This window comes from Epinephelus moara, chromosome 12, assembly GCF_006386435.1.
Source record: "Epinephelus moara isolate mb chromosome 12, YSFRI_EMoa_1.0, whole genome shotgun sequence".
NCBI classification, from domain to species: domain Eukaryota; kingdom Metazoa; phylum Chordata; class Actinopteri; order Perciformes; family Serranidae; genus Epinephelus; species Epinephelus moara.
In genome coordinates this window covers 33,542,082-33,559,561 of record NC_065517.1, presented here as the reverse complement: position 1 = coordinate 33,559,561, position 17,480 = coordinate 33,542,082, and the positions used below count along the sequence as shown (strand labels likewise).

The following is a 17,480-nucleotide window of genomic DNA, read 5'->3' as shown; positions in this document are numbered from 1 at the left end:
GGAGCAGTACCGCCGGGAACCGTGGGGGCAGTGTTGCTATCACTACCCGATACATAGCTCTAGTGAGACACAAAGAAGAAATAACAATTCAATTTCTCTCATCGGCAGTACTAGAGAAAATAATTCTCCGTCCTCCAGTCGCGATGTATTTAACGGCCTCAACGACCACTGCCTCCTACAACGCTGCCTCTGTTTTTGTCTTTGACCACTGCCTCCTACAACGCTGCCTCTGTTTTTGTCTTTTATGCAAGCGGTACATTATCAATATCTCCTCCACAGTCGCCATGTTTGTTTTTGAGTCTGTTGTTGTCATAAACTTTTGGCGCTGGGCTGCCTCCTGGTGGATATATTGGTTAACATCCATGCGAACGTAAAGGACGCATGGAAGTATGTGGGCAGTGACGATAACATCGTTTGAAACGGACGTATACATTTTCGTACGTAAAGGGAGCATAAATGAGCCATAAAGACATGTTCACATTGTGGGAACATCTAAGTGAAAACATGTTCACATTGTGGGGACATCAACTGAAAAACCTGTCTATATTGTGAGGACATAATCGTAAACACGTGTTCACACTGTGTGAACATCGACGTGAAAATACAGGTGTATTTGTGGAGACATTAAATGAATAACACAGCTACAATCTGGGGACATCAATCTAAAAATACACTGACATTGTGGGGACATCGACCTCCATTTTTATTAAAGTCACAGGAGATGAAGTAGAGGAGAAGGGGATGAATGAGGCTTTTGCTGCAACTGGCATAAATCAAAAAATAAACCATCAAAGATCATAAGGACAGCAGCTGATCAACATGGATGAGCACTGAAATAAAGGGGAACATGAAGGACAGTGCTGGAGTGAAAAGGGAAAGCATGAGGAGGTAGAGAAGGAGGTGAAATCAAGAAGAAAGGAGGCATAAGAAGCTGAAGATGAAAAAACAGGAGAAGGGAGTGAGAGGGATATTAGGAGAAGGCTGCATGAGGAGAAGGAGGAGGAGGGGTGCTTACCGTGGGTGATGGCATTAGTAGTATGGATGGTGTTAGTGGAGTCAGTGGATGAGGTGGCGGGAGAGGAAGCAGCTGGGGGGGTCAGGATGAGACAGAGAGAGAAAAAGATGCAGCAGATGATGAATGGTTGTGAAGCTGAATGATCATTCTCATTGCAGAACCTTTAATAGCATGAGGTTGAGGTATAAAATAAAAATGTATTGCTGCAGGTTGCTTTTTTGTATTTTCTTAACTGGTTCCCGACAGCACTGTTGCATGAAATATGAGATCATTTGCACAAATCCATCATGAAAGATGGACACAGAAAAACTTAAGAATCCCACTTAACTGCCAACAGTGTTTGCCAAAATAAAATACCATCATGACTACAGCGGATCAACAACAAATTTTCACATTTTAATTTTACACCTGAGGCGGCTAAACTGATGCAAGTGTGACAATAACTTCACGTCAGAGCCATTTCATGAGGCAACACTGGACAGAAAACACACAAAAGCACAAGATGACACTCATTTCACCAGCACGCTCTGATCCACAGTGACAGCCTACATGCATCTGGTCTTAAACTGAGATGGAGGGGTAATCAAGAGACTTGAATCACACAATCTGAATTCTCGTTTGACTATATTCACACACATTTGACTTCTGAACTACTTTAAATTTGCGGTCCATGTTTATGCAGCCATTATAACAAGCGCCAAAGTATCACATCTACAGACGTTAGTTAGTGTGCACAAGTGTGCATGTGTCGAACAGTTCTCTCAAGCCTTGAGGTGAATTTTGTTGTTAGACTTGTTAAGTGTTAGGTAAGAATGAAGCTCGTACTCCTCCTCACTGCTTCACCAACTTTCTGAAGTGATGAAATCTGTACAAGTCAGTCTGAACTGCCCATTTCACAACTGCAAAACTTTATGATATCCAGAACCAAACTTGTATTTTGAGGTCTCAATCAGGCTTTTTATACTGTTAGATACTGTTTTTAGGCATAGATGTACCAGGTCAGGGTAGCTGCTACTTGATAATACTGTTCTGGCAATGAACCACGAACAGCAACATGTTCTCATTCCTAGGGTGTCAGATATGCCAGCCTTTTCAGGGGCCCTCTGCTTCTAATACCAAAGCATCAGTCCCTTGTAGCATCTGTAGGGGGCTTTCAACTGACTTCAATGTAAACCCATTCAGAGCAATAATGTAACACAGAGCGTGAAAGTCTGAGTAGGGTGGGAGGATGGGGTGGCAAATGGGTCAAACACACACATGACTTTCACCCAAGAGACTGCTGTTTGTATCCAACTTAACTGCCTGACAAAATGCTGACATTATGTGTTTCTGCAAATGGGTCTCACTCGGAATTCATTGAAAACCGGCACTCTAACCCAAACCATGATCATTTTTCTGTATCTAACCAAGCAGTTTTGATGCCTAAGTCTAAAGTAGTTTAGGTAGTGAAAATTACATTTCCTCTAAAAGAAGTTTATTTTGAAAGACACTGTACCATGGAACAACCAGAAATTGACCCAGAAACTGACACGTTCAAAACTGACGTTACAGGGGTACGTAGAGTGTCATAATTTGAAATGTGGGGCCACCGAGGCTGCTGTATTTGACGAGTTGGGAGTGAGAACGTGCTCCAAACAGGTTGCTCTAGTAGAGGCCAAAGGAAGGAAAAAAGATCGAAATCACACCAACTTGTCTCAAAAACAGAAAATACCCTCCCTTTATATTCCATCAGAGCCATGTTTCTGGATGAAGGCTTTGTTTGCAGTAGTACACCTGTTCTCAGAGGAAATTCAGGTGTCCTGGTGGTCCAGAGGATACAAACCTGATTATCAGCCTAAAGACGAGGACTGATTTCTGGCCAGCGCTGTGGGTGCTGGTCTTCAGATGACCCTGCGCTCTATGGACCAGGATTTAACGTGCAACCCTGTGAGTGCTCTCCCATGCCCTGCTGACCTGCCCGGGCTGCTGTAGTCATTTGTATTCTGGAACACAACCTTAATTGGCTTGACTCCTTTACTCTCATGAGCACAATCCCACAAAAACTGACCTTTAGAAAAATGTCCCTCTGAGGCCTCCATAGAACAGGATAGTGTGAGAACTGACATTTAGGGAGTGGGGTTGGGTCACGTCGTCACTTGGCCCCCAGCTACTGTTCTGCCTGACTGCTACTGGTAAGTACCAGATCACGTGATCTCCTGGAGCAAAGGTGATTGGCTGGAGTGAGATTTTCTTTAGGATCTGTGTATGGACAGTTCTCCAGTTTTAATGGTTTTGGCTGGACAGTAAGAGGTTTACTGCTGCAGCTGAATAGCACCCTGGGGTGGTTTCCTTTAAAAACGTTCTCCGGTTCCTTCATGTATGTTCCCCTCAGGACACAGGGGGGTCATTTAAGGAAAATGTCATTAACAGAGTACACTCGAGGCGACTCTTTTCCATGTTGTTTGGTGAGCAGCAGAGTGTGAATGCTTATTAAACTAAAACCTTTCTACACCTTTTTTTCTCATCTGCAGATACTTGAGCTTGTGAAGAAGGTTTGGTAACAACAAGCAGAGCGGAGCACCTGTTTCCATTTTCAAGTTTGTCCTCATTTTGACTTGACTGAGACTTCTGTCCTTGTTTGACTTCTTCTCTGCTCTCCTCATCATAAAGCCAAAAATGATAAATGAAAGGACGTTACAATCTGTACAACGCAGGACATCCAGTACCTTCAGACCACTGATTCAAAAGACATATTTTCCTTCGACCATTTTCAGGACATCTAAATGTGTGCTTGTTGCGAGTTTTGAGAAGCCCGAAGTGACTTCATCTTTTGTCCGATCAACTGATAACCAGTTTATAATGATATAAAACAGAAAACTGGAAATACTGCCCCATGGTTGTATGACTCCGCCCACCAGTCCAGTTTCTCTGACAGTTTCCATCCATGTCAGTGAAAACATGGATGCTTCACACACAGAAGATCTATACAATCAGCACAGTTTCAAGATTAGAGTCACCAATTCAGTATCTGACCAAATGTCTCCCCTTCTGTTCCTGAGATATGACATTAAAACATGATTATGTCACAGTCAAGCTGACCTTTGACCTTTTGGATATAAAATGTCAACACTTCATTATTTTATCCTGTTGGACGTTTGTGTCAAGTTTTGTCATAATTAGGGAATCAATTATTGAGTTATGCATAAAGACATGTTTTGTGAGGTCACAATGACCTTGACCTTTGACCATCAAATTCTAATCAGTTCATTAGTGAGTCCTAGTGGACGTTTGTGCCAAATTTGAGGAAACTTTCTCAGGGCCTTCTTGAAATATTGTGATTATGAGTATGAGACAAAAGCAAGCACACGGTAACTTTTGACCAAGAAAATCTAATCAGTTTATCGCTGAGTCCAAGTGGACGTTTGTGCCAAATTGAAGAAACTCCCTTAAACGTGCAATATGTAATTTTCTGCCGCTAGGGGTCTCAAACCAAAACAATAACAGAAGACGGAGTTGGATGACGTCAGGAAGTAGCGTGGGATCATGGGAGTTGTAGTTATATAACAGATACAGATCTAACGTTCCTCACTCCGTGTAACTGAAACCGACCGTGGCAGTTTTTTTGGCAGAGCGAGCTTCAGCAGCAGAGAAATGCTCATGGACGAGGTATATTACTGAAGTTATATTCACTTTATGTTTCACTTTATGCAAATGGGGTCCGTCGGCCGGTGTAGCAGCCCGAGCTGATCTGGTACCTGCACCGGATCGTCAAACTCTGATCTAACTATCAGTAGTAACGTTACTTAGGCTGACCAAACGTCCTCTTTTGCCCGGACATGTCCACTTTTCACGTCCCGTCCGGGGTGTCCGGGGTTTTTTTATAAACTGATTATAATGTCCGGTTTTCCGTGTGTTAAAGTCATGGTTCTCTTTTTTAGCGACTGTCTCGCTAACCTCAGGTATTTACACTCTATTCAGAAATGCTACTTACTTTAGCTGAGCGGTTAGCAATCTGCTAGTTATTTGAGCAAACTGCTAGTTACTTAGCTTTACAGTTAGCGATGGCTTCTCCCTCTCTGCTGCTCTCTCTTGCTCAGTGCGTCTTATGTTTAGCTATTCCTCTGCCTCTTTTATAAATGCAGTTCATTTACCGGCATCAGCTCAGCATTATAGAAACCTATCGTTAGATGTTGTGGTTAGCCAGCCTCCGCTCCACACCGCTCCGCAGTGGCGGCCGCTGGCCGGAGCGCTGGTGCCCCGGCGGGCAGCAGTGCTTGCAATACACTGGTGGAAATGATTAATATTTCGATAACATCAGCCAGATGTTTGCTTACCTGTCTAGTAGAACACACGCGAGGTCGGCGTCGAATTGTAGTCCTAGATTTTCACGAAGCTCTCTCCATCTCGGAAAGGCCACACCAATATTTATCCTTGATTTAGCTCTCTTCTTATCCCAAATTCTTCTGGGATCGCTTGGTTGACCCGTACGTTTCCGTTTTACCGGCTTGTTTACCGGGACAGCTTCGGTGTCAGAAGGTGCAGCAACCGTCAATGCATAATCATGATCCATGACGAGTTAGCTTAGCCTAGCAACAGTAACGTTCATTCTCTGACGTCTCATCCGGTCTGCTGCTTCTTCTTCTTCTCCTTCATTTAATGTCTATGGTAACTGGAGTTACGCCGCCATTGCGACCTAATGACACGGTCCGTAACTGTTATTAATATTTCATATTTATCTGGGTTTGAAAAATTGTTGGAAACATTTCTGATAATCAAAGTACACAACTAAACAAAATATATAATATTGGTTTAGTCGTTTTTAGAATTTTTTACGTGAAAAAACTACACATTATACCTTTAAGTCCAAGTGGACATTTGTGCCAAATTTGAGGAAACTTCCTCAGGGCCTTCTTAAAATATTGTGATTATGAGTATGAGACGAACGCAAGCACACAGTGACTTTTGACCACCAAAATCTAATCAGTTTATCGCTGAGTCCAAGTGGACGTTTGTGCCAAATTGAAGAAACTCCCTTAAAAACCTCAGGAGATATTCCGATGACAAGAGTAAAGGCCTTTGCACAGTCTTTTTTTTGTCTAAAAATAAATGATTTGAGCAATGAATAGAGCAATAAAATGCATCAGAATCAGTGTGCGTAACGATTTTTTCAGGTAAGAGATCAAAAAATGCATCAGAAAAAACAGACTCACTGTGCAAAGGCCTTTAGATGGATGCAAGGTCATAGTGACTTTGACCTTTGATGACCAAATTCTAATCAGTTCATCGCTGAGTCCACGTGGATTTTCTGAGAAATCATGTTCACAAGAATGTGATGCAGGGACGTATACAACCCGAAAAAATAATGCCTCGGTCCACAGCTATCGCTGGCGTGGAGGCATAAAAAAGCAGCAAATCTAAATAGTGTTGAAGCCAGAATGAGCAAATGTTTGTTTTAGTATTGAAAGACTATCAAAACTTTGTGTCAAGTGACTTATAGGTTCATTTTAGCATCTCTCTTTTTTTCTTTCTACTCATATCATCATCTGTCCTCCAGTTTCTTTGTCTTTGATCTCCTCTGATCTCTCCTCTTTTATTCTGGTCTCCTTTCTCTTCTCAATCATTTTCCTCATCTCTCCACATTTTGCCGCTCTCATCCTCCAACATCTCCCTCTCTTTTCCTCTTCAAACTCATCTTTGTACTTATTCTGAATAGTTTCACAGTAGTTGGGAAAGTTTGGAGGCTGGAACATGTTCTGGGCTTTGGGGAACATGAAGGTTCTCTGAACCAAACCTGAGGCTGGTTGGGGTTACAGAGTTTCTTTTAACAAGATGTCCAGAATCCATTTTGGGGATTAAGCAGCTTTAGAAAGTTCAGGAAACTTCGGGAGCACTGGGACTTTGTTAATAAGGCACACAGAGCAGAGACTGACAGTAAAACCATCATCCTGTGAAGCCAAATGGGAGGCATGTGGAGCTGATGCTGCCAAGGTTGAGAATCTGATTCCCTCTGGGTTCACCTGTATGAAACGTGTGGTCATGGAGGAAAACCTTGGTTATATACATTATTCTTGGCAGCAGGTGAGGGGATCGATTCTTTGTGTACATCTGTGAATAATTCAAGGCACTCTCCCAGCAAGGTTCATCTCTCTGAAGATGCATCGACTAACAGCTTGGAGCTGTGTGTTGAAAACTCCTCGAAGGCTCAGCGTGGCTCAGACGTACATGATGACAGAATGGAAGTGAAATGAGACGGTATATTCAAATAATAATCCCTAATGAACAAATGACGCACTCTTAATCAGGCCTGTCATGATAATTATGCTACTGACTTATCTGCGATGGACATGACCTTGATCATTTTGCTGACCTCCATATTGCCCATTGGGTTTACGTGTGTTTGTTCACATATGAATGTCACCAACATGATGCCAGGACAAACAGCAGAGTTAAAAGACTTGGGTGCAATGAAACTCCTATTTTTCCCTCTCTCCACCCCCACCTACTGGTGTGAGTCTGAGGAAAAGTAAAATATCACTTCAAAGATCTCACGGTGTAGCTTGCCGGTAGCCTGCAGCTGCACTATTGTGTGGAAGAGGCACAGTCCTGATAATCTTTAGTTTGCCAACCCCTGGCCATGAGTCATAAATATCATTGCTTGTAGTTTAACCCTCCAAAAACGTAATCTTCCACTCCATACATCCACCGGCATGCTCCTGGGAACTGACTTTAGCACACTGGCCGGATTACTTGAGGAAGCCCGAAGAAAAATAAAACAGTTAAAAGATGAGACAGTGTAGCTCGCCAGTAGCCTGCAGCTGCACTTTTGCTGTGGAAGAGGCACAGTCCTCAACTTCATCCTCCACTCTGTAAATCCACCAGCAATCCATCTGGCTCCCAGGCTGTCCAGTCCTGGGAGCCGACTGCAGCACACTGGCTCTTCTCAGAGCTTCACTAAGCCTGTCTATTAGTCCCAAGAGGCATCAAATTTTGTTTTTAACAGTAATTTTGGGCTACTCCTATAAAGGCACGATTATTTTACACAAATGTTTCTTACGTTTTAAAAAATATATAATTTTTCTTTTTACATTCCTATTTCTGTGGCGGCAGTTAGCAGCTGGGTGCAGTGGTTAGCATTGTCGCCTTACAGCAAGAGGATTCATGGTTTGAACCCTTGAGTGGGGGTTTGAACCCCGGCGTGGGGTGCATGTTCTCCTCGTGTCAGAGTGGGTTCCCTCCAGGTACTCCAGCTTCCTCCCACAGTCCAAAGACATGCAGGTTAACTGGTGACTCTAAATTGTCCGTAGGTGTGAATGTGAGTGTGAATGGTTGTCTGTCTCTATGTGTCAGCCCTGTGATAGTCTGGTGACCTGTCCAGGGTGTACCCCGCCTCTCACCCAATGTCAGCTGGGATAGGCTTCAGCCCCCCATGACCCTTAACAGGATAAGTGGTTATGGACAATAAACAAATGACTAATTTCTAGGATAATATATCATCCGACAAAAGTAGACATCGTGACAGGCCCACTATAAACTCAATCCACAAACTGCAAGAAGCTGCAAGGAATGGCTGTCATGGCTGACTGACAACAAGTTTTGGGAAACATTGATACAGATATGTCAAAGTGATAATTGTAAGAAGCACTGATGGCAGATGGAAGAGAATTTTTTGCCATTGCTGTCAGTTTGGGGAGAAGAATCGTTCTATTATCTGTTTAAAAATATCTTCATTCGTTGATACAAAGGTTTCTGCCGACCCATTGCTCCTGGTGATTTGGTGATTTGCAGATCAAAAGATGTCTGGACATCTTGGTTGGAAAGTAAAAGTTTTATAGGGAACTTATCAGATCTAACATGTTTGATTTAGCTCAAAGAACTGGTGCTTTTGATTGGTTCGCTTTGTTTCAACTGTTGTGAAAACTGTCAGTCAAACTCTGAAAAACAGCACTGAAACAGTGGACGTGACGCCTTTTACGAAGAAAGTTTTCAGGTCATTTGAAGATTTCATTTTATTCTGTCTTAATACATTTAATACATTAGTATTTAATCTAAAAAAGATCTTACTGCATGTTGAAATTAGATTTACCTTAGATGTCTAAATGTCTCTTAATCTGCAAATCTGATCAGTGGTCAGTGGTTTTAGTCGGCATCATTTTTAAACTCAGGATAATCCCTCATGTGATTCTGTATCTTAGTTTGTCAGAGATCACATGAGGAAGCAACATGTTTCACTCTGAGATCCTCAAACAGATGCAGAGGATAAAGACGGTCCAGTATTTTCCTAGGACCAGTGTTCAGCATGCAGATGTGTTTGTTTTTCCTACCTGGGCAGCCCAGTCCCGGGGAGTCACAGCTGGTAGTGAGGGGTGTGTTGCTGGGCGGGGAGACACCTTTGAGGAAGGGAAGGAGGAGATTAAAAACAAAAAGGTTAATCAGTTAAAATGATCAGGGAGCGTGGTTTTAATGTTGGGACAGGTTAGCAAGAGAAGTCATGTATTCAGACTTAGTCATTTTAATGCTCTGATATTAATTCACACACCATTTTGAAGGGTGATGCAGCAGTATACTATTACAGGATGATATTAAATACTTGGTTAATTTTACGTTTTACTAATGAAATGAGAAGATACTTCCATTTGATCATTTATCAAAAATAAAAATCCCCAGCTGAAAATGTTGACTCTTCTGGTTCTCACTGTGGTTTCTTGTCTTCCTGAAGTACTCATGGACCCACACGGATTTCCGTTTCTCTGTGACCAGTCTCCAAGTGCCCCCACTGATCCATTTCTAATGCAGATTTTACGGTAAATATCTGTCAGTTTACTTCACAACAAAATAGCGGTTGCCTGGTAACCGGTCTGTCTGATCTGGGGTCAGGCCTCAACAAAAAAAGGTAGTGCGGTGTGTATGTTGCAACCTGCAAAATACAGTCTGTGGGCTCTCTGAGGCCTAATGGTTCAACATGTTCGTTGAGCATGTTAGCCTGCAAAGGTTAGCTACTTAGCTGTGAATGGGAATGTCATTAGTTTTGCAGGTATTTGGTCATAAGGTCAGTAGCCTACTGGACCAATCAAAGTTTTGATGATGATTAAGGGATTTGGTTAGTGGGACTGGTCGGATCCATTAATGTCGTGCCAGTCAATCTAACAGATGTTGAGCCATTTGTCAGGATAAGCAAAAACTTTGACCTGCTGGTGGCGCTAGAGGAAGAGTCAGAGGATCACCAATGTCAGTGGGATTCTTCCTCTGAGGGAACATGAATATCTGGACCAAACTTTACAGCAATTCATCCACGAGTTCTTAAGATATTTCAGTCGAGACCAGTGTTTCATCGCCTCTACAATCACTCCAAGAACATGTTACACCTTCAACAACACATCCTCACTGCGATCTCGTCACATGTCTACGTTTGGTCATGGACTTTCTACGTCCACATATGACGTCCAAGGTACCCTGGGTGTGTTGGCTGTTGACTCTACATTCATTGAATGTAGAGTCTGTAGGCAATCCCCGGAGATCTTTCCTCCGGAAGAAGAGCGGAAGAGACCTGGTTTCCGGTTGTAGGCTGTTTGTAGTCCGCGTGATATTGACCAATCATGTTCGATCCGGCTGCAGTTGTTGCCAGGTTAAACGGTCTGTGCGGTGAACTAACGAGGCGGCACATAATTGGCATCACTGCAAACTCTGAATCCATTGCAATGGTTCAGCATATTTACGTATATATAAACAGAAGTCGGAAACGGAAATTCACCTCCTCCGCCCAAATCAAACCGGAATGCCAAAAAATCGTGGGTCAGACGCCAAATACAGCCGATGGGTTCCGAGAATGACTTCAGCCTGATACATGCATTGTCTGTTTTCAAAAAACACTTCTGTTTTCACAGAAAATGTGCAGTTGCATACAGTCTCTTTCAAAATAAAAGCACTACGTCTGTACAACACCGCAAATTGATGTTTTTTTCGAATGCACATGGTTACGTTCAGCCAACACATGCACGTGGTTGGGTTTAGGAAAAAAGAACAGGATTTGGCTTTACAATCTTACAGGCCACCGGCCACCTGGGTGAAAGTCTGATTATTGGACCCATCCACCACCCCTCCCACTTGACCTACTCGGACTTCAGCCGCCTTAACTTTTGTTGTCCTCCTGTGTTTCTCCCCATACCAGTGTGAAAGGACGTTTTTTTTTGTCGGTGTCTGACACTGGAATTCACTGATCTCAGGGTGACACAGGGTGAAGGGGTCTGAAGTTGAAGGACCCGAAACCCTCGATGACCCCTGGTACTATCACTGATGATGTGTCCGAGTGCATCACTAGATGTATGTATCTACCCTAGCTCCTCCCACATTCACCCACAACAAAGCCGGTAACAGCTGTATCAGATGTGAACATTATCTCAGCTTCAATTTGGGTGTAGTTTTCATCACAACACATGATCATTTATCCATCCACATATTCTCTGAACATCTCGTCCTGATCAGGTTTGTGGTGAATGATCCCAGCATGCACTGGACAAGAGCTGGATAAATCTCCTGTCTGGTAATATGATAATCTATCCGTCAAAATGTTTTCCAAAATCTTTCATTCTGCATGTGAGAAACTTTCTGACAGTATTTTTCTGATAGCATGCAGATACGTGATCGATCAGACTCTGTGGGCTGTGGTGGGACGCAGATTGGCTTCTTTCAGGGATTCAAATTCCTGATGTTTTATTTCAGGGACAGTCTGTCTAACCAAATGTGTGCTCACAGCGGCCAAAAATCAAGCGCTCCTCAAGTACTGTGGCCATTTGAAATGTAATCCTGCTCCAGCCCACACATACTGCACATTCACAGGCCTTTAGAGGGGAGTGGGAGAACAGGCGGGCAGTGAGAGCACACACACACACACACACACACACACACACTGTGTAACAGAAGGAATGTGTTGGAGTGAATGTCAGTAAATCATCGCAGTGATCAGCCGAGTGAAGAAGCAGGAATTCAGTAATCGTGGCTGGCATGTGGTTCAAAAGAGGTGAGGAGGGCTGAGGATTGTGCCCCGTCATAATCTACCTCTCTCCATCTTTTCCTCCACCTGCTGTCCTTCTCCTCTTTCACTTTTTCCTCCCTCATACCTCCCTCTCTATTTCTTTGCCTCTTCCTCTCTTCTCTCTTCTAAAAGTCTCTCCCTTCCTGTGCTCTGACACAAGCACAATGTCATTGGAGCGGCGATGTTGGAGGTTACAGCAGAGAAATAAATGGATGGTGTTCGTTCAGGTGCTTCGTCATGTTTTGTTCTCCAGCTAAGGAGCCTTAGGCAAAAAGATAAACGACTTCACTGCACGTGTTTTATCCTAATGAAATGTTGCTATATGACAACGTGTCCCATCCTCAATCAGGCAGCCTTGACCCTCTCCTGTTTCTTTTTCAATGTTTCATGAATTAAAGAAGATTTATATGTTTGCGTCGGTTCTACACTGTAGCCTACACACGTGGCATATGCTGCCGTGAGCACTTATTCTTGTGCGGTGGTGTGTCTGTGTCACTCTGCAGTTACACCTCCAAAACGCTTATCGGCGGTGGGATTCCTGTGAAGTGCTGTAAAGTTTGACTGATTCAAAACACACATTAAACACACATTAAACATGGCTTAATAGAGACAATTTCAAACACAAGTACACAAATCAGCTTCACTATAACTTGCAGGATTCACAGAAAAGCACTTGTCTTTATCTGGACACATTTTCCCCACAAATACAACATGCTAACGTTATTAGCACGAGTCTATTACATTTTACATTGTATAAATTAGCCTCTGGGCTAGCAGAGATTTCCTCTGCTCATATGAAGCCAGGATAAATCACACACAGGACTTAAAATGCTATTTCAGTGGAGGCTTTATTGTCTTCACAATTTATTGTTTCTTATCTGTGAAATTAAAGTAAATAAAAGCTTTGTTTCCACTGAGGGAAATGGTTTCAGCTTACAGAACAAGACAGGGGGTCTGCGTCACTGTGACGTGTAGTTACATTTCTGGGGAGGTGCATGTCAGGCTATGCTGTAGGTGTTCACTGGAAACAGTGAAGCGGAGCTACAGTTGCAGCTGGACGAGGGCATTTAACTGGACTACTGTCCTTGTCCCAGTATACAAGCACGGGAGGGGAATCCATTTATTGACCCAAGTATGTGCGACTCCTCTACGATAGGTGGAGATATGCCCCCTTTCAGCTTGTTAGTATTGGACTCTTTGCCTGTTGACCTATAACATCACAGACCAAACAATGGACAAACAAGTTAGCTACGGTTAGCTAGCAGCTAACTGGTGTCATGGTGGACAACTTTACAGCTCTGTACATTTGGTCTGTCTAAAAAGTCACGGCTCTGGATGTAGATTACACCATGTTGTTACCGACTTCTTCTTCTGTGACACATTTAATGCTATTGGACTTCTGGGTCAAAGCCCGCGGAGGAAACTGTGGAGCATGCTCAGAGCGCCTCGGCCAGTTTGGGTCTGATTGACTGTATACATGCTGGATTTCCAGATTGGTCCCACTGTGACAAATTCACTTTAGGACCATTTCACTCACACTAACATGTTTACACAGATTTACACAGTCCGGTTTTAGTCGGACTAACACAGTAAATCCATTTTCTCTGATGTCATCGAAATGTACTGAGTCTGGGCTCCATGCTCGTTCCGACAACTTGACGGACAATTACAAAAGGGCGGGGCTTAGTGACAGGTCAGAATATTTTGAGGGGCTTATCTGTAGCATCGACTTCTGTCTCATGCTTCACTGAACTTAACTGTGCCGCACAGTTAAAGATTATAACTTCCTCCATTTTTGAGTCTCCAACTCTTCATTCAATCAAACGTCAGCACTTCTGAGATGATTCGCAATTTGCATGTTAAACTTAATTAAAAGTTAAACTGAATGAAAAAGCTCTGAGTGGATTTAGCTCATCGAGCAGTTTTTCTTATTGTGGTGAAATTTCATCATTATAAATGCTGGCTGCATCTTCATCACCTGTCCCTCCTTCATTCTCATCTTCTTCGTCTCTAATTTACCCCAGCTTTGTTCTTCTTCCTCTCCTTTCTCTCCCTCCATGTTCTCTTCTTCCTCTCTTCATTTTTCACCCCCTCTTGTTCCCTCCATTCTCGGCTGCTATCTTCCTCTGAGCAGCATGTTGTGATTAGAGAAAATGAATGCTGCTTTGTGCCGATGTGCGGACCTGCTGAGCTCTTTAACTGGACAAAGTGTCGGCCAGGATGGACGGAGATAAAGAGAACGAGCACTAATAATGAGCCATAATTAATCCATTCATTCAGCACCAGGTACGAGACTTAAATGTAGTCATTACTGTGAAAATGTGTTTTGATATCTGCAAGAAGAGAAGCGCACATTTCCATGGTTTTACTGTCTGTCACTTCTGTGAAAATGTCCTATGATGGACGCTCATTAATCCTGTTGAAAGTCAGAGACAAACAGCACTCTGTAAGAGAGGCGATGTTTTAGACACTCAAACGATTGAAAAACAAAAATAAACATTAATTTCCAGCCAGCATCTTTCCTCTGTACGTCTTTATCAAGGTGTCACTGCAGCGACAGCAGCTGATGACCTATAATGAATCTAACGACGCAGCGCCGGGCGTCGCTCTCATTACTGGAAAAACATGTTGATTATCTGCAGGGAGAGAAGCTGTTACAGTCGGCCCGTATTTAAACTAATGTGGTTCACAGCTAAAGTAATATTCTGCTGCACTTTCACAGAAACTGATGGTTGACACTTGCAATAACACTGCGGCATTTTAACCAATATTCAGTTTATTAAGCTTTTCCATTTGCTGCTCCTGACACACAGAGCCTGGTCGGATTTTAGTGGGAAAAATATCTCATTCTGAGCAGGAAAAGAGAGAGAGCGGGATTTAGGTTCTCTCTTTGTGGTTTGGCAAGGTCACAGATGAATAAACGAAACTCTCTTTCCTCCTCCGACTGTTCGCCGGTTGGACGTCCAGATTCACACAAATATCAAACACATTTTAAATCAGACTGGGATGGTTCATTTTTTGTAAGTTGCTGTTGGTGATTACACAAATAACCTTAGCACTAAGGTCTTTAGTTAAACCCCACAGTTGCTATCAAATATATACGTCACAGTTTATAGACCAGACACCCTACAGAGGAAACTCATACCGGCTGCTTGTATCTGAGATCTCATTCTTTTAGTCACTACCCAGAGCTCATGACCATAGGTGAGGCCGCACCAAACCAAAAAGCAAACAGAAAAAAGCAACAAAACAAAAGGCCCATATAAAAAAAATCAGTATCAGCTTGTGTATCTTGATCGGTAACATCAACGTGTGAGTACAAAGTTAAAATAACTGATAAAAATGACAGACAGATCTACCAAAAAAGAGCCAAGCTGTGAAAAAACTGAATGATCCTTTAAAGGTCCAGTGTGTCAGATCTAGGGGGATTAACTATCTTCTATCAGTAAGGATTACAGATTACAGATTACAACCATCTGAAACTTCTCCTGGTTATAATTCCTTCAGTGTTTATTGTTCAGGAGCTGAATTATCCACAGTGGTCTCTTCCTCCCACAAACAAACACACCAGGGGTCTCATTTATAAACAGTGTGTAGGATCCATACAGAAAATGCACATATGGACAAAAGCTAAAAATGGCGTGTGCCAAAAACTAAATGAGACCCAGTTGATTTAAAGTGGTAGAAACTCTACATACAGCTGTTTCAGATAATAAAAAAAAAAACTTAAAATCTGTTTTTCTGATGTTGATGTCACGGACGGGCTTCTAAGTACGGTGGCTGATGCAAGGAAAATGTCCTTATCTAGAGCCAGTTTGGTTTGTCCATTCTGGGCTACTGTAGAAACATGGCGGAGTAAGATAGTGATCTCTGTAGACGAGGACCTGCTCCCTATGTAGATATAAACAGCTCATTTTAAGGTGACAAAAACACAACGATTCTGATTTTCAGCTGATTAAACACTAAAGAAAACAGACTGATTACATTAGTTTTACTTTCTGGCAATATATCCTCCTGAATACTATACACTGGAGTTTTAAGGGGAGATCAGAGGGACAAAGTGTGTGTGTGTGTGTGTGTGTGTTTAGGCGTCCATCTTTCCCCTCTGGCATCAATAAGAGATGAAAGACACACGTAAAGGCTCACAATGTTCAAGACTTAAACAAACTAGTTACGTAATGAAGCACGGACACGCACATATACGTAGGCCTATGTAAGCACGAAACACACACACACACACACACACCCCCCCCCACACACACACACACACAGCCTCCATCAGCAGCGTCCTCATTAACAGACCAAACAGGAACATATATAAATGTCTTCAGATGGTTCAGAGCGCTCGTAAAAGGAAACAACATTTCTAAGGTAAACAAATGAAGCGCACCTCTGTGTGGAAAGAGATGAACCTCAAAGCTCTGATGACAGGATGAGAACGTTCCCTGCACAGCCACGGTCTCTCCCTCCCTGATGGACACTACTATCCTGTCGGCGTTGCACCGTCTCTGTTATCAAATTCCTCCAAACGTTATATCCCACCTGCCTTCACTGTTTCACTCAGAGATATGTCACGATACTGAAGCTGGACACTCTCAAAATACTGTTTCATCTGGACTTGAGCTCTTTATGACCTTCAGAGTTTATCTTTGATTCAGAGTCTGAATCAAGATTGTCTCTCAACATGGAGGCGGAGCCGACAGCTAGCAGCTAACATTGCTAACAGCGCTAATAACTGCAGAACTAAAGGTTTAACCCTACGCTTCTGCAACGAAGCCATCCTGACCCACGGTGGCGATATGAGCTAACCTCTGGGATACACACATATACTAACACACGTGCAGTTAGACCGTCTACTACAATAAAGAACAAAGAGGGTCGGATTACAACACACACAGACGGAGCGTGACTTCACTCTGCTCAGAACGCCATCACCCCACTTTATCTTTACATAGCAAACAGTAAGTTTGCTGCAACATCAACGTTCTGAATGTCACATACAGAACATGAATGAACATATATGTTCTGTCAATGTTTGGTCTGTACAGTATCTGCTCCAGGTCACAAAGCACAATGAGTGATTTCATGGCTGTACGTTAAAGCAACTCACAGCAACCATAGTGTCTCTCAGACTGAACCTTTCAGTAAGAGGCAGAATGTGAAACTTCGTCTCCAGTCTCAGAGTCCTCAGCAGTGTACCAGCATGATCTGAAGCGCCAGTGTGAAGGATTCAGGGGGATTTATTGGCAGAAATTACATATAACAAGTATGTTTTCTTCAGGACGGCATGGTGGTCCAGTGGTTAGCATTGTCACCTCACAGCAGGAGCGTTCCCAGGGTTTCCTCCAGGTGCTCCGACATGTTCTCCCCGTGTCAGCGTGGGTTTCCTCCAGGTGCTCCGACATGTTCTCCCAGTGTCAGCGTGGGTTTCCTCCAGGTGCTCTGACATGTTCTCTC

At 43.0% G+C, this 17,480-nt stretch overlaps 1 protein-coding gene across 1 annotated transcript in view; it reads right to left on the bottom strand.

Annotated features, from left to right (window-relative positions):
• adgrg6 (adhesion G protein-coupled receptor G6) overlaps window positions 1-17,480 on the bottom strand; it is a 137,488-nt gene that overhangs the window by 61,754 nt on the left and 58,254 nt on the right. Inside the window, exon 7 of the mRNA XM_050057926.1 lies at window positions 9,316-9,381. Coding sequence (XP_049913883.1) covers window positions 9,316-9,381 — 66 coding nt within the window. The remainder of the gene's footprint in view (window positions 1-9,315; window positions 9,382-17,480) is intronic.